Source organism: Hibiscus syriacus, unplaced genomic scaffold (genome assembly GCF_006381635.1).
Source record: "Hibiscus syriacus cultivar Baekdansim isolate YM2019G1 unplaced genomic scaffold, ASM638163v2 tig00110577_pilon, whole genome shotgun sequence".
Classification (NCBI taxonomy): Eukaryota; Viridiplantae; Streptophyta; class Magnoliopsida; order Malvales; family Malvaceae; genus Hibiscus; species Hibiscus syriacus.
The window spans coordinates 1118574-1140964 of record NW_024062788.1 but is presented as its reverse complement, the minus strand read 5'-3'; the positions used below and the strand labels follow the sequence as shown (position 1 = coordinate 1140964).

Genomic DNA, 22391 nt, shown 5'->3' with positions numbered 1-22391 from the left:
AACACTACAATTGTATACAACAAAAACCCAAATCACCTTTTTTTTTAAAAATTCAAATATTAATTTTTTTAACAAGCCAATTGATCTCTAAATGAGGAGATCTCTTCAAAAATGGGCAGCCTCTTTGATCTAACCGGGGCCCATTCGTTCATCAACAGCTCAATCCCATTGAAGAAATCATGATCATCAAGTCCCATAATATCAGATAATTCCAAAGGTGGCTGAAAGGCTTTAAGTTCCATTAACAATTCCCGAGCTCTATTCCTGGCTTTAACGTCTTCCGAACCCGGAATTTTACCTTGCAATACATCTCCGAGGACTGATTCTGCATCATCAAACCTGCCTTGCTTGACGAGGCAAAGACCCAAATTGCAGGCCTTGTTGGCGTCTGGATCGATCATCTGAGCTTTTCTGTAAACCACCTCCGCTGTCAAGTAGTTCGGTTTCTGCATGCCCAAATTTCCCTGTCGTGCAAATATGGAGTCATTAGTCACCAAAACACAATTCTAACAATTACCAATAACCTAATTGTCAAGCAAAAATGAAAATGATACCATTAATCTTGAGGTTTCTTGCTTAACAGAGACTTGAAACTTCTTCCCATGGGAACGAGCAGTCTTGGTCGGTTTTCCACTGAAGATCTCTCCCTGGCATATTAATCTTAGCTTTCGTTTTATTAACTCGATCTGCTCGTCTACTTTTCCACATTTCTGTAATTTCAATTATGATAGACCAGTTCAAATGTAGTTGCAGGGCAAAACATGCATCGAAAATTCATGGAATTAAATGTATATTACACCTTGTACAAGTCAATGAGAACATTGTCAAGTGACTCCTGTGCTTGTTTAGAGCAACGTGACCTGAAAGACTTGATAGCCTCAATGGCTTCTTCGCTTCTGTTGAGTTGCTTCATCACGACGGCCATGTCTTTTAGTGCACTGTCGACTCTGTCACCGGCATTGATGGCCTTCCAAAATAATACTATTGCTGCTTCTGGATTCTTTTCTACCAGCTGCCACATTCAACTCAAATTTTCAATTATGAACTCCAATGAGATTAACCTCTGTTTAGACCGTTAAATAAATAGATGAGACACTACTGGTTCATGGATCAATGGTCGATTCATTTAGATCATCAATTGAATTAGAACGAGTGTGTCAACACATCTTGAGAGGCTGACTGATTGATTAGGCCATCGTACGAAGTGACAAAACAAGGAGGAAATGGTAACTAATTAGTTTCAATGCTCGACGTTATTCATGCTCTGATAGCTGATCATGCCTTTAGTTTCACATTTAATGATTTTCAATCATTGTTCATGGTTTTCCTAAGCCAAAAAACGAAGCTGGAGTGTGGATGAGGCCATATTTTGTGACTTTGTTCATTACTGTTGACATTTTTGTTTGTGTTGATCAAGGACAAATAATATCTACAACACCTATGAACCTCTTGCAAAAATATTATTTTATGCCAATTCTGTTGTTTTTATTACCTAAAACACTATTATTATTTTTTTATCTAAAACATCAATTTTTTTTAACATTTCCGATAAAAGTGTCAAACAATAATAAAATCAGTAAAAAAACCGGTATCGCTTTATCAAATCCGGTAAAACGCCAATAATAATAAAACCGGTAGAAATAATAATATTTATGGTCATTTTTACCAGTTTAATTATTTAAATAATAACAAAATCGATAACGTTTTTTTAACTGTATATTAAACTGCGAGCATTTCCAACTTTTATGAGCAATCTCAAAAACAAAGAAAACTTTTGGGATGATATGCCAACTAACTAACTTTATCATTTTTGATTCGCTGTGCTCTTAAAACTGTCTAAAGAATTTTCGTAAAATGTATGCATCTAATATTTTTCTAATATATTTTTATGTGTTCCAACATTAACCGTCTTTAAAAATCGTTATTAAATAATACATGTCATGTTTTGATAATTTAGAGAATTTATTTAAAAAATAAATATATTTATTAAAAAGATATGTTATTTTAAAGTTTTTTTAAAAAAATCTCCTCTCCTTCCCTAGTGCAGGTGATGGCGCACGACATCACCATCAACAGCTTTGCTGATGCATCGGGACCCCAACCTCGACTAACAATCATCCGTTGATTATCACAAAACAATAAGATTTTTTTTAATTTTTTTATTTTAAAAATAATAATTTTATTTATAAAAAATAGAAAATATAACAGTAAGACCTAAAAATGTAACAGAGAAAACATTAAACACATTTTTAACGAAAAAATTCTTAAGACACTAAATTGTTTTTTGAGGTATAATTTGATAATTTATTTTTATATTAAACGTTTTTGTTATAATTTACAATATATTGATTAAAAAATTATGGGAGCAAAAAAAACGTGAATTTTCTGCTATAGATTTTTGTAACTCTAAGATAAATAAGTGACTATAGTAGTTAAGGGACATTATTTTTTGAAGTCGTAGATTCGAACATCGGATATGTAGAGGTATGCGTATTCATCGTTAAGGCTTGAAAGTCTTTGAAAGATATTTTCTTCTATTCACCCAAGATTTATAAAAAAATTGAATATTCAAATTTAGTTTGAGATTGTAATTAATTATAGTATCAAGAGGTTTTATTGCCTTCAAGGCTAAAGCTCAATACATTTTAACCATAACTTCCACGGCAACCTTTGTTACAGGTAACAGCTATGACTTAGGCAAGGAGATAAGAGAGTTCAAAGGAATAAAGAACTTATATATATATAAACAAGATAGGGGTGTTCCATTACAGAACAAATCATAAACCCATCATCCTCTTGGCTTTGGCTAAATGCGAAATAAAAAAACACTTCCCTCATGCAGACACAAACACAATACCACTGCTAAATAATGCTGCTGCAGATTTTAACCCACAATCTCACGCTATTACAAACACTCCTACTTCCATAATTTCCCACTGGCCTAGGCAAAGCATCTAAGCTAAGCTCTGTGCGTCCTTGATTATGCTTTAGTAGCCACCGCCCCTTGAGCGACCACCACCCGTCTTTCCACGTCCACGGCTATTGCCTTTACCACCACCACCACCTCTACCTCTTTCATAACCACCACCTGTCGGAATCAAAACAAGCCAAACAAATATTGACAAGTCAGCAGGCTTAGGTGTTGGCTGATAAGTGCTGAGGAGGAGCGAGGAAACTTGAGACAGAAGTCCGCAATTTTAAGACAAAGGACATCCATTGATGAACCGATTCTTGTTTAGCATGTATGAAGTGAGATTTCAACTAGGATACAAAAACATAAACTTCCCAAAGTGATCAAATATCACTCCTTCAACAAGTTGTGAATAAGTACACTTACCACGATAACCCCAACTTCTTCCTTGCCCAACACCTCTGCCCCAGTTCGAGTATCCACCATTATCTGTAGGACATAAGTCAATTATGAAGTATGGTCCAACTAAAATGCAAATTTATACTTCATAAATGTAAAAGATCAAAGAAAATTGTCAATAATTACCATAATACATATTCGATCCATATACTATACCTTGATAATTTCCATAGTTTGAGTATCCACCCCTGCCTCAACTCCGCCCTCTCCCTCTGCCTCTACCCCTACCCCTACCTCGCCCATATGAATCTATATAAATAAGATGAGATCAAAAGGAACAAAGTTTGGAAACGGTTGCAGATTTCTAGTTCCTGAAAGCACCTTCATTAACAGCATTATATGGGACGCGAGCTTGTTTGGGTGGTTGCTGCTGCTGATAATGATATTGTGGCTTCGGTTGTTCAGCATAATGTGGAGCTTGATATCTAGAGTGATACATTCCAAGTCATACCAGCAAAGAGTTATTTCAATCAAATGAGCAACATAACGATAATTTATGTACCAGTGACGGTTAAAACATTTAAGAACTGGCATCTAGCATATGTATCAAACCCCAACTAAGCATAATAATAAAAACCGAAGCTTCCATATTTACACTTCCCTGAAAAAGTAATAATTGGCTATCAACCAGCATCTCATAAATTTAATTGTCCATTGTTGAAAAAAGAAACCCGAATAAAATACAAGATAGATTAGCTTACCCGGAAGAGTTTTTGTTTAGCTCTTTGGTTGACAAGGTGACAGATACCATTGAGACCTAGCGAGTCATCTCTACACTGCACAAAACACGATACTAAATACTTAAATAAGTCGGAGACTTGCAGAACAAGGCCCTCTTCAATAGGTTCCCACACATCAGTTATGCACACGAGCTAATCGCAGTATCTTGATGCAAGCGAGGAACCCTTTTCTGTTTTATGCAACATCCATTAGTCATGAATAGTGGGAAAACACAATGAAAGAAAGATCAACGAGGACACCACCAACCTTCAAAATCTCCGCAATGGCTACCGTCTTACTTATTGCCTGTCCCATTGCTTTCAAGACAATTTCCTTAGCATGCTTGTCCTAAAAAAACATCAAAAGAACACTTCAATACAAAGATGACATTAGAAAAAAAAGAAAAAAAAAAGAAAGCGAAATCAAAAAGGGATGCACCATTCCCAGGAGAGGTTGAAGTAAACAATAATTCAGTGTCAACAATCATAAGAATAGAATGAGCAAAAAGAATAGAAACCATCTTCAAGGAAAAGGGAATGGTGGCAGAATCACCTAAAAAGAAAATTTCATCCTCAAAATTTGATTTCTTCCACATTTAGTTAAGTATATGTCAACTAATATCAACTCGTCAATAGGAAATGAACAAATAGAACGTAGAAATAATCTATACACTAACACAAATAGAATACTGTTTAAAAAATGAAGAAAATCCCAAATCTTATGACTAAAAATAGCAACAACAAAAAAAAAAAATAGGGCAGCTATTAGCATAATAAAAAGGAAGGACCCATTGAATACAACGGGAAGTACACAAACAACTCCAGTAAACAAAGAGACCCAATGCAATCATTTTACTCAAAATCAAACAAAAAATGTTTTACTCCTAAAAAACCGTAAAACCTGGGGAAAAAAAGATACAGACGTCAAATCTCTAAACCAAAAACTCAGTACAGAGAAAAAAGAAGCCAAAAAAAAGAGCTGCAGAGGCAAATAAACCCACAGAAGAAAGCTACTTAAAACAATAAGAGAAACACACAAGCATGAAATGCACAAGCAAAAATGGAAACATGAAAATGAGGGTAACTGAAAAAAGAGAGCGAAGGGAGAGAGGGAAGGAACCTGAAGAAGAGCAATGGCATAGCTGATGTAGTTCCGAATAGCTCCTTGAGAAGTGATTCGGATCTCATTCTCGTTAATGGGCGATTAAGGCCTTGGCTTCTCCACTTTCTGGTATCTATCCATTGGCAGTGACAAGAGAAAACCCCTGATTTAAACCCTAGCCAGTACCAGAACCAAACAATATTCTTTACGGAATTTGTTAACAAGTGATGGCAGCTGAGGCACTCTCCAACTGCACTTCCCATTCTCTCACAAAGGCAAAGAAGGGTGGTATTCTTCATCGAATACGTATATAAAATCCCCCATTCCCACGCTTTTCAAGCTTGCGAATTTTTCATCTTCCTCGCTGCCTACTAAACTATATAACAAGCTCTGCGGCATAATCACAATCTCGCTGAATTCCGACGTGGTTTCATCGATTTTCCGGATATTAAACGACGGTCCACGTGGTTCATTACACATCCCGGCCAAGACAAGCATGTTGTTGCATGAAATCAAGAAGGAAAAGATGACCCCAGGTGGCCTGAGAGTATGGACATCGCTTCCAAACGTGGTTTAGTAGACCAAGCCAACCTGTCTTCCATGTCGACCAAGCCACCGATGAACCGAACCATATTTATCTGCCATTCGGGTCTCAAAATAGTACCACCATCTTCTTTCGTCTTTCCCTTGATGCTTGTGTCAAGATCCGCAGCATGTCCATCCTCCTTATGTTCGAAAATCTCGATTCCACTAGATTCGAGGTCAACAAGCTGATACCCTCGTAAACACTAATTTTTCGTTTATTATTATTAAAATTATTATTATTATTATAAATATTATTATTAATATAATAATATTATTATTATTTATTATTAAATATATATATATTACAAATTACATCAGAAGTCCAACAAAAGGGCCCAAATCGAAGGCCCAATCAATCGGCCCATACCAAAATGAAACTCTAAATATTTAGGGTTTCAGCTAGGGTTTCTAACCCTAGCGCCGCAGCCGCCTCTCCAGCTGCCAGAGACCATTGCCGACGGTCAGCTGCCAGATGCTCGAACCCACTTCAGCCACGACGCCGCCGTCTCGCTGAAGACTCCAGAAGGTTTGCTGCTTCAACACCCGCCGCCCACGTCGCAAGCTCTAGGGGTGAGTCACCACATAGCTCGGTGACTCACCAAACTCCATTCCTTTAACCGGTTCGAGCAAGCGACCGAGATGGCTATAAAGCCATCGTACCTGCAAAAATAACAAGGAGGAAGAATCGGAGATAACCAAAACAGAGGGGCAACCAACACACAAACAGAAAGCCACGGCAAGAACAGTGAACCAAACAGAGAGCAGAATACGAGAACAAATCGACACCCAATAACCAGAAAGAAGAGGAAAATGAGCATCTTACCATCATAAAAGCCTCCAAACCGTTTGGAACCACCGGAATCATTGTAAAACCGAAGGTAAAACCTTCGATTTATTTTAGATCTAGAACGATCTAAAGCGTTTTAGGACAAGCGAAGGCCATATTCGGCCTTAGGAGGTCGAGATCTACACTCTAGGGTAATTTGGGAATTCCTGCCACCGTTGGTGGCGGCCGGCGGTGGTGATCGGCGCCGTTGGGGGTGGCCGGCCGGCGACAGAAAACTAGAGAGAGGCGAGAGAATTTTTCTTCTCTCTCAGCTAGAGAGAGAAGAGGAAAGATGAAAGTGAGAAGCTGGCCCTTAAGGGCCGGCCTTAAGGGATTTTTAAACCCTTCCCCAAACGACGCCATTTTGGGGAAGGGGTATATCTGTAATTTCTCGCGTGGGTAAACTATACCCTCTGCCACCACAGTTTTATAACTTTTCATTTTGGTCACTGAAATCAAATCTTGAACTTTTTAATTCGGTCTTTCGATTTTATTTAGTTTATAATTTAGTCCTAGCCTGTATACTTTTATATTTAGGGTAAATACCGTATTTAGTCCTTACAATTTTAATAACTTTTATTTTGACCTCTAATTAATTAATTAAGGATTAATTACATTAGTAACACCTAGTTTTCATAATATTTCAAACTAGAGCTTTTAATCTTAATATGTCATAATTTAGTCACCAATTTTAATTATAAGTTTTATTACTTTTTATATTTAATTTTAATTTTATTTATTTTACTCATTGTTTATTTATATTTTAATTTTATATGTTTAAATTATTATTTTCATAATTATTTTATTATTATTATCTTATAAATATATATCTATATTCTTTTAAATAATAATGTTTATTTATTTTCAATATCAAAGAAAAAGGCACTCTTAAAACAACTGGATGTCCTATTATGGTATTTTAAATAATTAAACATTATAAAAATTATAATTTAGTTTTATTTAAATTATTAAAATTTTAATATTTATTTTTTTTATATCGAAGAAAAGAGCTGTCTTAAGGCACCTAGAAGTCCTTTTCTGATATTTCTAAATAAATAAATATTTTTATAAATATATTTAAATTAATATATTTTCTTAAAAATTATAGTAATAAAATTTGAAATTAGGGGTGTTCAAATAATCGAACTAATTCGGTTAACCGACCGAACCGAATTAGTTTGGTTAATTCGGTTCGGTTACCGAATTAGTTTGGTCGGTTAACGGTTAAGAAAATTTTTAGAATTCGGTTAATGGTTAATTCGATTTGAATTCGGTTAATTAACCGAATTAACCGAAATTAAATTTTAAATATTAAATATATTATATATAACACATGGGCTCAGCCCAAACTATTTAAAGCCCAATTAATAATTTAAGATCCAAAAACTTTTAAATCTAAATCAATATTAATTAATTAAAAAATTTATCTGAAATTTTTATTATATATTATTTAAATTAATTATAAACTTTTTTTGAATTAAAAAACATTTAATTTTTATATAAATTAGAAAATTAAAAAAAAAATCGGTTAATTCGAAAATTAACCGAATTAATCGAAATTTATTCGGTTCGGTTAATATGTTCGAAAAAAAGTTTGGTTCGGTCGGCCACCGTTTTAACCGAATGAACACCCCTATTTGAAATAACATAATTATAAATTAAATGTATTTGAATTTTTAATTTTCTAATAATAGAGACAATTTATAATTAATAAAGTACCAATTTTGGGCGTTGTAGGGGTGCTAATCATTCCCTAAACGTAACCGACCACGAATCCATTTTTATTATTAAAAAGAACGAATTTTTGGTTAAACGCAGATCAGTTTATCTTTTAACTGATGTTTTCTTAAAAACTCTTTTAAAGGATGATTTTTAGGTATTCGACCTACCTGACTCAAAAAGCCGATGGCGACTCCCAAATTATTTTAAAAACCCATTCATTCACATCACTTTTCTCGCCAAATAAAAAAATTCGTGCCCGGACGAAAACCGGTTACGACAGCTTGGCGACTCTGCTGGGGACTGTCAAAATTTAAAATTAATTATAAATTGTCTCTATTAATTAGAAATTAAAAATTCAATTATTTAATTTTTTAATTCTTTTCTTTCAAATTTTATTACTTATTATTTTTATATTATTTTATTAATATTTTTTTCAGGTATTAATTATTTTATTTATCTGTTAGAGGTTTGAACATTTCTCATCACACACAACACTTGCATTGCATAACTTAAAGCTCTATAATTGAGTTTGTCCCTTTTGACTGGGAGTGAAAGCGACGTCTTCGTGAGAATTTATTCTCCGTGTCAGACCTAGCAAGTAACTTTCGGGGTTCATATGCTCTATGTCTTCGTGAGAATTTATTCTCTGTGTCAGGCATAGAGAAATGTGTCCCCTCTAATTGAACTCGATCTGCTTAAGTCTGTAATGGACTAGGATTGAGGGTTGACAGCCCAAGGGGGCATCAACAAGGACAGTTCGAGTACCTTTACTCCTAGAACTGAAAACCTGCATATAATAAACCCTAGAAATTCTCCTGATTTAAGACAGTACTGAACTTCTGTCTGTAAGTGTACACAAAGGAGAAATAAGCTTAGCTTTTAATTTATTATTTTCCTCTCTGAATAAATGCATGCGAATTAGAAATCATGCAGTTAGGTTAATTTTTCCAAAAAAAAAACATGGAACTAGAAAGCATGAGGTTAAGATTTATACCTTGATAGATATATTTTTTCCATTAGTTGGCACTAATTATTCTATTTTTGTTTTCTTATTTTTCCATACATGTTACATTGCTCTAATTTGTTTATATTGTTTTCGTTTGTTTGCATTGCATGATCATGTCATAACCAAAAGGTGTTAACTGAAAAGAATGTTCATCAAATTGGAAAGAAATCATAAATGGACCAAAAGTTTTATGATCGAACAAAATATGACGCAACCGTGGAATGGCATCCTGAGGGAACTCCGAGGATAGAGGAGAGCTATGCACCCAAAGATCGTATGCCCATTAAAGATCAAAAAGGAGATACGTGAGATAAGAGAGCAGATGACCAAGATGATGGATAGAATATCTGTTTTGGCTAAAAGAGAAGAGATTCCTGCGCAGAAAGAGAGAAAGCTTAATGAAGATAATCATGCAATTTCAGATATGCAAGGGACTTCTGATCCTAACTAATTTGAGAAGTTGCAGACAATCATCATTCGTATTCACAAATCGTCTGGAGATACCAAAGAAATAGTGACCACTGTAAAAGCTCCCAGAGAAGAGAAGAAATCATGTAACCTGAAATCATCGAAGTCTAGTCTGCACCTGACGTCTAAAACTCAGGTTCAATCCAAGACAAAAGGTGGTTCTCATCTTGATACTATCCCCATATCATATAAAGAGTTATATGAGAAGCTACTTGAAGCACGAGAAGTGGATCCATATTATATAAAACTGTTCCAACCTCCGTATCCGAATTGGTATAACATCAACGTTTATTGTAAATATCATGCCGGAGCTCAAGGACATACCATTGAGAATTGTCTTGCCTTCAAACATCGAGTCCAAAGTCTTTTGGATCAGGGAATCTTGCAGTTTATGATAAATGATCAACCTAGTTTGGTAATTGAAGATCCTGTCAGATCAACACCAAATATATTCAAAGGTAATAGCATCAGTAAGGACGTCCAGAAGGAAGAAGATTTGCTGAGATTCGAAGCCCAAATATGTCATTTGAAGGATCAAAACAAGGAATTGAGCACCAAAATGAAAAACATACATGAAGATTTCCAAAAGATCAGTCAAGCCTTTCGAAATGCTGGCATAGGAAACACCCTAGAAGAGTGGATCACAGGGGTCACCAAGCTAAAAAAAGAACTGTAACATATATGAGGGTCAAGCCAAGAAGCTTTATTATAATTCACGAGTTGCAGAAGAAAGATGCAATACGTCTGTTAGTGAATTGAAAAGATGTCAAGTCGAAAATCAAAGGTTAAATAGTGCTATGACCAACATGGAAGCATCATATCAGATTCATCAGCTTGAAATCGATACTGAATTAAAATCCACTATGGCCAAGAACAAAACATTAAAGAAATGTGTAGATGATTAGGGAGATCTTGTACGAGAACTTTTTGAACATAAAGATTCTCTCACAAAAAAAAAATGAACAACATTGTTTACAACTTCGAGAATTGACACAAAGGATGAAGGAAAAAGACAATGTCATGAATGAAGCTGCTGCTCAAGCAAACAATGTGGCTCATAAGCTGGTGGACTTAGCTGGCTTCACGAGAGAATTAAAGCAGATGGATAACTCCACACCTGAGTATGAGTGGAAGTTAGTTTGGCTTTTAAGTGAAATAGAGAAATTAGGAGTGAAATCTATTCCCTACATGTAAAAGTTTTCTTTGATGTACCGAAACTTTTGTGTTCAATGAAATCTGTTCTAAGATGATCACTCATAAGTAACACCTTTTCATATATGCATTTTCATTTTGCATCTTTGCATTTTTCATTTTTGCATTCATACTTTTATGTCTGCCTTTGAATTGCACATTTTGCATTCTTATTTTTCCATTTATGCATTTTTCACATTTTTATTTAAGTATTGTTATGTACTTTAATTATAAAAACATGTAAATAATTCTTGAAAGGTTCTGTAACAGTAAAAACCAAGACCATTCATATTACTTTACTATCATTATGAAAATAATGGAGCAATCTTATAAGGGACTACAAGATCAATGGCTAGAATAATTGACAGGGTTACCTCAGGATATAAGGAAAGAAACATCAGATTCAGTACCAGATGGATCAAATCAAATTATTCAGTGTGTGGCATCTGATAAAGAAAAGATAAATGCTAAAGAGCAACCATGCTATCAGAATGAAGAGTCAAGAAGTATATACTCTGAGGCATCCCACTTGAACCCAAAGAATAGCCTCGTTCATTATTCACAATATGAGGAAAGATTTAAGAGTATGGATAAAACAATCAAAACTATGAAATGTGTTGATGCCTCCCAAAAAGAATTAGAAGCACGAGAGATCAGCTTGGTTCCAAATTTGGTTATTCCCCATGATTTCAAAATGCCTGATTTTGAGAAATATGATGGCACCAGTTGTCCCTTAATCCATTTGAGAATATTTTGCAGAAAAATGGAAGGATATTTAAGTTCTGATGATCTGTTAATTCACTCTTTCCATGATAGCCTTATTGGCCCAGCAGTAGTTTGGTACAATCAGTTGACACAAGAACAGATCAAGAAATGGGTTGATTTAGCTGATGCATTTTTGGAACAATATCGGTATGTTAAAGGCTTAGCTCCAACACGTATGGATCTTCGAAGAATAAATAAGAAAACCAATGAAAGATTTCAAGAATATGCCTTAAGATGGAGAGGAGTGGCAGCACAAGTTCAACCTCCCATATTAGAAGAAGAGATATCACATATGTTTTGGGATTCTATTCTCGCTCCTTTCTGCGAGTTAATGCAGGCAAATCCAACGAAGGAATTCAAGAATCTCATGACAAGTGGAGATTTAATTGAGAATGTAATCAGTGAAGAAAATTCAAAAAGTCACATCCAAGAGCCCGATGGATCAAAAAGAAAAAGCTAATCATGTGAATGAATGTTGCATCCATAGTCCTCGTAATTACAAAAGAAAAAGAGCAAGTAACTGTTCGGATCGACCAAAGAAAGTCATGCGATCAAGAAAAAACTCTGGAAGTGTTCCAAACTTCCATTTCAGACTTGTATCCTCATTTATTTAAAGGTCAATACATCACACCAAGACCAACTAAAGTGACATCAAACCCTTCTGCTCATAGCTATGATCAACATAATGTTTGTAATTTCCACTTGGGGGTAAAGGGGCATTCTACAGGCAATTGTAGGCCACTGTTAAAAGAAATTGAAATGCTTGTTGACAAAGGGGTTTTGACACAAGAAATGATCAAGAAATGGGAGGCAAATAAAGAAAAGAACCCTGATCCTATTACATACCCAACATTATAGGAGTAATGAGGCATAATAAAATAAATAAGTGGAAGTTGATATCTACCACTGTAGTACCTTTCTACTTTCAGCGTCCTGTTTGAATATGTTTTTTGTTCCTTTCTCTGCCTTTTGTGCAATAAATAAATATGTGTTTCTTTTATGGTTATGAGTAAGGAATCAAGTTTTAATCTTGAGATTATTGAGTATCAAGTAGATTAAATATCCTTTTAATTTTTCAAGAGTTATAGATCTATTGGCAAGTGGTAAAAATATATCTTCAATATCCCATCTAATGCCAATTACTCGACCCTTACCAAAACCAAATCCTGACACTAAATTTATCTGAGATTCTGAAGAAATGTCTCTATTTGTTTTTGAGACATCAACTCTAGATTTTTACCTTCTCGGATAGAGTTGGTTGGTTTATGATATTATCCCTTCCACCATATACATGACTTTAAGAGTCACACATTTATCCTTCCAAACACAAAACCATCATAAACCAAAAGACCTCAAAAGAACCAAACTTTCAATTATCCGTGAATTTTACTACAAGAAGAGACGGGATGAGGCATCATGGACCAACTCATTGATGATAATTTCGAGTGATTATGGCATACTCAAAGAAGAAGTGGAAAGTGATTGATTGAAATAAAAATATCATGCATTAATTACATTTTTTATGTAAGTAAAATTAATTTTGAATATTCATCCTGTAACATCCAAATCAGGGTCAGTGACTAAATTGCAAATTTTGTAAACTAGGTGCTCGATTTCGAAATAAGTTAAAAGTTCATGGATTTAATTGAAGAAAGTTGATGTTGGATTTAATGATTAAGTTTGGAAATATTAAGGGTACTATGGTAATTTTTCAGGGAAGATTTTTATTTCCCTTTATAAAGGGTAATAAGCATGTAGGAAGAAAAGTCCAGAGCATTCTTCAGTCTTCTTCTTCCTCCTCTCAACCGTGAAGCATGGTATAAGGTAAGTGGGTCTTTAGTTGGTTAATTCTTTCGTTTTAAAGCTTGTTTTGATTCTTGGGATATTAAGAAAGATTAAGGAAAGCTTTAGGTGGCTTAAACCTCAAAGATTAACAAGTTATGAGAAATTAAGAAAAATGAGTTTTTAAGTGAATTTTTGATATGTAAGGAGATAATAGATTGTGAAGTTGAATTTGACTTGTCAAGGGTTAAATTAAGAAGTATGAAGTGTTAGAATTGGAATTAGAACACATTGAAAATTTGGTATGATTTTTGAATCTCATATGGAAGATAGGATTTTGAGGTTTAAGATGAAATAAATGAATATAGATTGGTTTAAGTATGTGTACTAGAGTTAAGAATGAAAAGGGGATGATATATGAAGTGTTTAAGTGGAAATGAAGTAATTTTCGGGTTGAAAATATGATTTCTGGGCAAGGGGAATCGGTACCCATTCAAGGGGAACCGATACCCCTTCAAACGACAAAATTTCCAGAATGACATGAGGGAATCGATACCCCCTCAGTAGGGAACCGATTCCCCCTAAAGGAAAATGAGAATATTGGTTTAATAAGTTCGTTTAAGTTGCTAGTATCTAATTAAAAAGTGTAGGTATCTAATGATTACCTCGAAATGTACATTTATGTAGATTCTACGCATAAAGAAATTCCGGAACGTTTGGCAAGTAAGATCGATCAAGGGAAAGATAAGAGATTGGAATTGACTAGTGAGGCCAGGTGAGTGCATATTCAATAGTATACGATGTGCGATGGGAATAAGACTTGCGATGAGTCTATTTCCTAAAGTGTTACACATGAATTCATGATTAAAGGCATGAGTGGAATATGCATGTATGTATGCTTGATTATATGGATTGATCTGTTCTTTTATGTGTTAGATGATAAAGTATAAGTAATTACATAAGAAAGGTTATGAATTATATGAGATATAAACTATGTGATCATAGTAAAATATAATTATTACTATATGATAAGTGAAATAAGCTGGATAATATCGATCTATAGAAGTGAGAATAGTACACTAACTAGGAGATTTGAACATAAATGATAAGATGAACATATAAGATAAGCTAGATGGGAAAGATTCATATGTTTAAATAAAACTATAACACATGGGTTGTATGATAGAAAATTATGAAGTTATATGAGAAGATTATAGGAGTTATATGAAATTGAATTAAGTAAACATATTAGATCATATATAGAGAAATAATAGAAGTGAGATATGTTTATAAGTCTGTCCTAGATGAATATGAATACGAAACATAAGAGTGCTATATGATTTATATTAGGATAATCTTGAGGATATATATATATAGATAGATATGAAATGAAATGAAATGAGTTATATGAATACACAATTATGTGATGAAATGGTGGATTACCTGAACATGTGAATATATATATATGTCTAAGAGAAGGCATAAGATTAAGATATAAGCAATGTGACTATAAGTGTATGTGCTCTAAGTGATATGACTTATAGATATTTCTATTATAATGTTACATGATATGTTATGTATGTTAAAGGAATTATGTGATGGTATAAGAATTGATATGAAATATATATGTGAAAACCAGTATATGTTATTAGACAAAACCTATGATTATAAGCTATGTGAAAGTGTTCCTATCTGTTATATGAAGTATATGATCATATGTGAACAAGATATGATGAGTATGTGTACATGAATAAATGTGGTTGGGTGAGAAATGATAGAATTATATGAAAACATGTATAGGTGAATTAGCTTTATAATTAGGTAACTATAGGAAATCATAACTATGAATTATGTGATGTGAAAGTAATCTATGTGATTATGTTATATGAATATAAGAACATGAGATGTGACATGTGAATTATATGGAAATGATCTACGTGTAAGTGAACTACGTGACTATGTGATAATATGAAAAGAAGCTATGTGATAAGTGATATGTGAAAGTGAATTACAAGTTATGTGAATTGAAATGAAATAAATGATAACGCCCATGTTATGTGTCATGAGAGCTAGGGGTATAGTTGGCATGCCAAGAGTCGAGGGTCTACGCGGTTCTTCGAGACATGTATATTCTTTGGAACATGTGTGAAGTCTAGAAAGACACATACTTGATCCCTAGCATATGTATATGATTCTTAAAGAATTCTATGTGGTCCTTATGGACATTATTATATGGCACTACGGTGCAATTATACGCGGTTCTTCAAGACATATGTATATTCTTTGGAACATGTGTGAAGTCTAGAAAGACACATACTTGATCCCTAGCATATGTATATGATTCTTAAAGAATTCTACGTGGTCCTTATGGACATCATTATATGGCACTACGGTACAATTCTACGGGGCACTTCGGTGCATTTATACGAGCTGTGGTGACAGCATAGTGCACAACCTCTATAGACTCACATATCGATAGTTCTCACATATGTACATGGGCTAATCCAGAGATATGAACAAATATAAGTTAGTGGTATGATAAATGCTATAGAAATGATATGATGTTGTGTGTGTATAGTGTTTGATTGAAAAAGTATGTGATTATATGATAAACTGTTAATGATGAATTATGTGTATGTATGTATTTACTGCAATTAATCTGATATGATTTTATACGATATGAAAAATGCATGGAATTGCTATAACATGATAGAACAGAACATGTATGTATCAATATATGTTTTAAAGTGCATTATAAGTTGTTATGCCTCACTAAGTCTTCGACTTAGCGTGTGATTGTTTCACACGTAGGTTTCGAGAAGAGTAAGGAGTGATGCAGAGCAAGACAGGTCAGTTTTCCTTACCAAAAGATCAGATCAGAAATATTTGGCAAAGTATGTATTTGGTTATGTATAAAGTGTTGGCATGTAATAAGTCATTATGTACGGGCACTCTGATAAAGTCTTTATTTTGATTTAAATAAAGTTTTAAATTTCCCGGGATTTTTTCTTAAGAGTCAAGGTTTGAAAAGTCAATGTGACACTTTTGACTCGTATCCGGGTCGGATACGGGTTGGGGGTGTTACATTTAATGGTATCAGAGCTAAGGTTTAGCCGATTCTCGGCATAAACCGAAGTCCAAAGTGTCATAAAAGGTGTACATGCCAACATAGATTGAAAAATTTCTGATCTGACAGTGTAAGGAATACGTTGTCTTGCTAATAAAATAAGAATAGTTTAATACAGTAGAAATCCGATCGTGATAATTTCGAAGTAAGTGAAAGGTGATATTCCTGATTGTGATAGTTATTCACTTGCCCTGGCCAGGCAGGATGAAGAGCGGACACCTCAGGAAATGCCTAGTAAGATCAAAGTTGATTTCAGAAAGCTGAAATCATATCTGAATAATGATAGAAAATTTTCATCGTTTGGAATCGGAAAAACGATGTAGAGTAGTTTTGCTATTATGAGAATAATATAGAAGATGGTGAACGGGTCACCATAGGAATGTTAAAAAGATCTAATGACGTGATGATACGTATAGAAGAACTCAAGGATAAGTGCATCAGTGACAAGCGTATAAGATGTATAAGTCAGAGCTTATGAGTTTGAAATGAAGTGATAATATTGCGCATAAACAAGAGTATGTTTATGATAAGGGTTTGCAGTTAAGATGGAAAGAGTTAGCATTGGCTAACTAGAGTATGTGATAAAAATGTACTGAAATTATAATTATAAGATATTGTCAGGATATGATAACCAGATCTGCAATGGATCTGGATACAGTTGCATAATTGGATCATAGTAATGTGGTATAGTAAAGGAAAAAGAAGTAAGAATTTGTATATTTAAATAAAGCTGAGGATTGATAAGAAGAGTTTGAGAATATGTATACGATGATCAGATTATAGACACAGGAAGTCAGAATGTTGAGTTTGAGCAAAAGAAATTCAGGATATATGAGAATAGAGGTGAAATTGATAAGTTGAGTAAGTGAATTTTAAGATAATTTCGATTTGAAAGGATGTATGTGTTTGGTTGATTAGGGTTTGTACCCTAGATTGAACATATATTATTGACTAGCTGTCAGAGTAAAAGTGATAGAGTTATAAGATTGAAGGAAAAGATAAAGTTGAGTTAATTGATTATGATGTGAATTTGAATATGGTTGTATATTCTGAGCAGATAGCTATGATGTAGAAACTGAGATAAGTATTTGCATGGAACATTCAGAAAGAAAAATACAAGTATAAGAGTGATAAAGAATGAAGTTATGTATAAGAAATGGGTTATTAAAGTAATGAGGATGCAATGAAGATTGGTACATAAAGATGAGTATAAGTAATAAGACAAGAGTATGTGAACATGAAAGGAAATATATGATTTATGTATAAGGAATAAGGAATAAGAAATGAAAGGGATTGATTTAAAGGATCAGATACGATAAATATGGAAGTACAGAGGACAATTTTGATATAGAAATAAGACAAGTGTGCAAGGTGATGTGAAAATATTGTTTGACTCCTTAAAGTATATGTTTAAATCACATTGAAGAAGATTTAAAGTTGTTTTGGTCAAATGATGACGAAATACAAGTTTGGTATGGTTATAAGGTAATTAAAGATTGATAAAGAATTTGATTGATTAAGGATTTTGAGTGATAAGAACTGATGCTATTGGTTATATGATAAGTAACATGATAAGGATGTATAAAGGAAAAAGGTAGTTGAAGAACTAAGAAAGAAAGATTAAGTAAAGGAAACAACATGAGAACATTAACAGACATGTTTTATCAATGTGTGTAGTGGAAATTCGAGGACTAATTTTCTTTAAAGGATGAGAGATTTGTAACATCCCAAATCAGGGTCAGTGACTAAATTGCAAATTTTGTAAACTAGGTGCTCGATTTCGAAATAAGTTAAAAGTTCATGGATTTAATTGAAGAAAGTTGATGTTGGATTTAATGATTAAGTTTGGAAATATTAAGGGTACTATGGTAATTTTTTAGGGAAGATTTTTTTTCCCTTTATAAAGGGTAATAAGCATGTAGGAAGAAAAGTCCAGAGCATTCTTCAGTCTTCTTCTTCCTCCTCTCACCGTGAAGTATGGTATAAGGTAAGTGGGTCTTTAGTTGGTTAATTCTTTCGTTTTAAAGCTTGTTTTGATTCTTGGGATATTAAGAAAGATTAAGGAAAGCTTTAGGTGGCTTAAACCTCAAAGATTAACAAGTTATGAGAAATTAAGAAAATGAGTTTTTAAGTGAATTTTTGATATGGAAGGAGATAATAGATTGTGAAGTTGAATTTGACTTGTCAAGGGTTAAATTAAGAAGTATGAAGTGTTAGAATTGGAATTAGAACACATTGAATTTGGTATGATTTTTGAATCTCATATGGAAGATAGGATTTGAGGTTTAAGATGAAATAAATGAATATAGATTGGTTTAAGTATGTGTACTAGAGTTAAGAATGAAAGGGATGATATATGAAGTGTTTAAGTGGAAATGAAGTAATTTTCGGGTTGAAAAATATGATTTCTGGGCAAGGGGAATCGGTACCCATTCAAGGGGAACCGATACCCCTTCAAACGACAAAATTTCCAGAATGTCATGAGGGAATCGATACCCCCAGTAGGGAACCGATTCCCCCTAAAGGAAAATGGGAATATTGGTTTAATAAGTTCGTTTAAGTTGCTAGTATCTAATTAAAAAGTGTAGGTATCTAATGATTACCTCGAAATGTACATTTATGTAGATTCTACGCATAAAGAAATTCCGGAACGTTTGGCAAGTAAGATCGATCAAGGGAAAGATAAGAGATTGGAATTGACTAGTGAGGCCAGGTGAGTGCATATTCAATAGTATACGATGTGCGATGGGAATAAGACTTGCGATGAGTCTATTTCCTAAAGTGTTACACATGAATTCATGATTAAAGGCATGAGTGGAATATGCATGTATGATGCTTGATTATGGATTGATCTATTCTTTTATGTTAGATGATAAAGTATAAGTAATTACATAAGAAAGGTTATGAATTATATGAGATATAAACTATGTGATCATAGTAAATATAATTATTACTATATGATAATGAAATAAGCTGGATAATATCGATCTATAGGATGAAGTGAGAATAGTACACTAACTAGGAGATTTGAACATAAATGATAAGATGAACATATAAGATAAGCTAGATGGGAAAGATTCATATGTTTAAATAAAACTATAACACATGGGTTGTATGATAGAAAATTATGAAGTTATGAGAAGATTATAGGAGTTATATGAAATTGAATTAAGTAAACATATTAGATCATATAGAGAAATAATAGAAGTGAGATATGTTTATAAGTCTGCCCTAGATGAATATGAATACGAAACATAAGAGTGCTATTGATTTATATTAGGATAATCTTGAGATATATATATAGATAGATATGAAATGAAATGAAATGAGTTATATGAATACACAATTATGTGATGAAAGGTGGATTACCTGAACTGTGAATATATATATATATATGTCTAAGAGAAGCATAAGATTAAGATATAAGCAATGTGACTATAAGTGTATGTGCTCTAAGTGATATGACTTATAGATATTTCTATTATAATGTTACATGATATGTTATGTATGTTAAAGGAATTATGTGATGGTATAAGAATTGATATGAAATATATATGTGAAAACCAGTATATGTTATGAGACAAAACCTATGATTATAAGCTATGTGAAAGTGTTCTTATCTGTTATATGAAGTATATGATCATATGTGAACAAGATATGATGAGTATGTGTACATTAATAAATGTGGTTGGGTGAGAAATGATAGAAATTATATGAAAACATGTATAGGTGAATTAGCTTTATAATTAGGTAACTATAGGAAATCATAACTATGAATTATGTGATGTGAAAGTAATCTATGTGATTATATGTTATATGAATATAAGAACATGAGATATGTGACATGTGAATTATATGGAAATGATCTACGTGTAAGTGAACTACGTGACTATGTGATAATATGAAAAGAAGCTATGTGATAAGTGATATGTGAAAGTGAATTACAAGTTATGTGAATATTTGAAATGAAATAAATGATAACGCCCATGTTATGTGTCATGAGAGCTAGGGTATAGTTGGCATGCCAAGAGTCGGGTCTACGCGGTTCTTCGAGACATATGTATATTCTTTGGAACATGTGTGAAGTCTAGAAAGACACATACTTGATCCCTAGCATATGTATATGATTCTTAAAGAATTCTATGTGGTCCTTATGGACATTATTATATGGCACTACGGTGCAATTCTACGCGGTTCTTCGAGACATATGTATATTCTTTGGAACATGTGTGAAGTCTAGAAAGACACATACTTGATCCCTAGCATATGTATATGCTTCTTAAAGAATTCTACGTGGTCCTTATGGACATCATTATATGGCACTACGGTGCAATTCTACGGGGCACTTCGGTGCATTTATACGAGCTGTGGTGACAGCATAGTGCACAACCTCTATAGACTCACATATCGATAGTTCTCACATATGTACATGAGCTAATCCAGAGATATGAACAAATATAAGTTAGTGGTATGATAAATGCTATAGAAATGATATGATGTTGTGTGTGTATAGTGTTTGATTGAAAAAGTATGTGATTATATGATAAACTGTTAATGATGAATTATGTGTATGTATGTATTTACTGCAATTAATCTGATATGATTTTATACGATATGAAAAATGCATGGAATTGCTATAACATGATAGAACATAACATGCATGTATCAATATATGTTTTAAAGTGCATTATAAGTTGTTATGCCTCACTAAGTCTTCGACTTAGCGTGTGATTGTTTCACACGTAGGTTTCGAGAAGAGTAAGGAGTGATGCGGAGCAAGACATGTCAGTTTTCCTTACCAAAGGATCAGATCAGAAATATTTGACAAAGTATGTATTTGGTTATGTATAAAGTGTTGGCATGTAATAAGTCATTATGTACGGGCACTCTGATAAAGTCTTTATTTTGATTTAAATAAAGTTTTAAATTTCCCGGGATTTTTTCTTAAGAGTCAAGGTTTGAAAAGTCAATGTGACACTTCGGACTCGTATCCGGGTCGGATACGGGTTGGGGGTGTTACACATCCCCCTGGAGATACCTCTTTTTACAAAGGTTTCTGTGTATGAGATGACGAACGACATTTATCCTTTAATATATATATATCCTTTGTTGTCCCCACTTGAGCCTGAATGATTTTTTTCCTGATTCAACCCTAACCAAGGATCACCCTCTACATTGGGGGGCAAGGTAAAGGATATTGGCTCACAAGAATAAAGATTGTCAATACAATTTTATTACGAAGACAAGTTTCCATAAAGTCAAGAAAGTTTTGAACTACAAGGTATGTCAAATACATAGTGCTTGAAGATCAATCCAATCAAGAATAATGGAAAATCTCCAAAATGCAAAAGGAAAATGAGGTTCTCAAAGCAATTGAAGTATTATACTCATCCAGCAAAGAAAGAAGAAAGAAAAATTCAGCAAAGAAAGGAAAAAGGAAAAAGGAAAAAAAAATGGAAAAAAGGAAAATTGAATCAAGATGAGTGACTTATTGAGCCTCAAGTTACACGGTTGATCAAGTACAAACAAGAAGAGAAAGAAATGTTGGAGATATGAGAAAATGGAAATGAATCCAAAATTTTGCAGTCTTGAGGGATCCAGATGATGGAAAAATCCCCAACAAAGCAGATCCAAGTTAAGCAAGGCAAGGTGAAGGCATCAGAATGAATTGATCATTGGTTTGATTACCTTTAAACACTTATTTGGGCCTTTTTATCCCTTTCTTTCA

At 33.6% G+C, this 22391-nt stretch overlaps 2 protein-coding genes and 1 pseudogene across 2 annotated transcripts; all 3 read right to left on the bottom strand.

The window, feature by feature from the left end:
* Positions 1–68: 68 nt before the first annotated feature.
* LOC120133207 (protein SULFUR DEFICIENCY-INDUCED 1-like) lies at positions 69–452 on the bottom strand. Its single transcript, XM_039149841.1, has one exon. The coding sequence runs from the start codon at positions 450–452 to the stop codon at positions 69–71; it is 384 nt and encodes a 127-aa protein (XP_039005772.1).
* A 72-nt stretch (positions 453–524) lies between these two features.
* On the bottom strand, positions 525–1029 carry LOC120133206 (protein SULFUR DEFICIENCY-INDUCED 1-like). Its single transcript, XM_039149840.1, has 2 exons — positions 800–1029; positions 525–710 (listed from the first exon to the last, which is right to left on the bottom strand). The coding sequence occupies exons 1-2, from the start codon at positions 1019–1021 to the stop codon at positions 525–527; spliced, it is 408 nt and encodes a 135-aa protein (XP_039005771.1). The 5' UTR covers positions 1022–1029.
* A 1958-nt stretch (positions 1030–2987) lies between these two features.
* On the bottom strand, positions 2988–5332 carry LOC120133205 (annotated as a pseudogene).
* Between the last annotated feature and the right edge of the window lie 17059 nt (positions 5333–22391).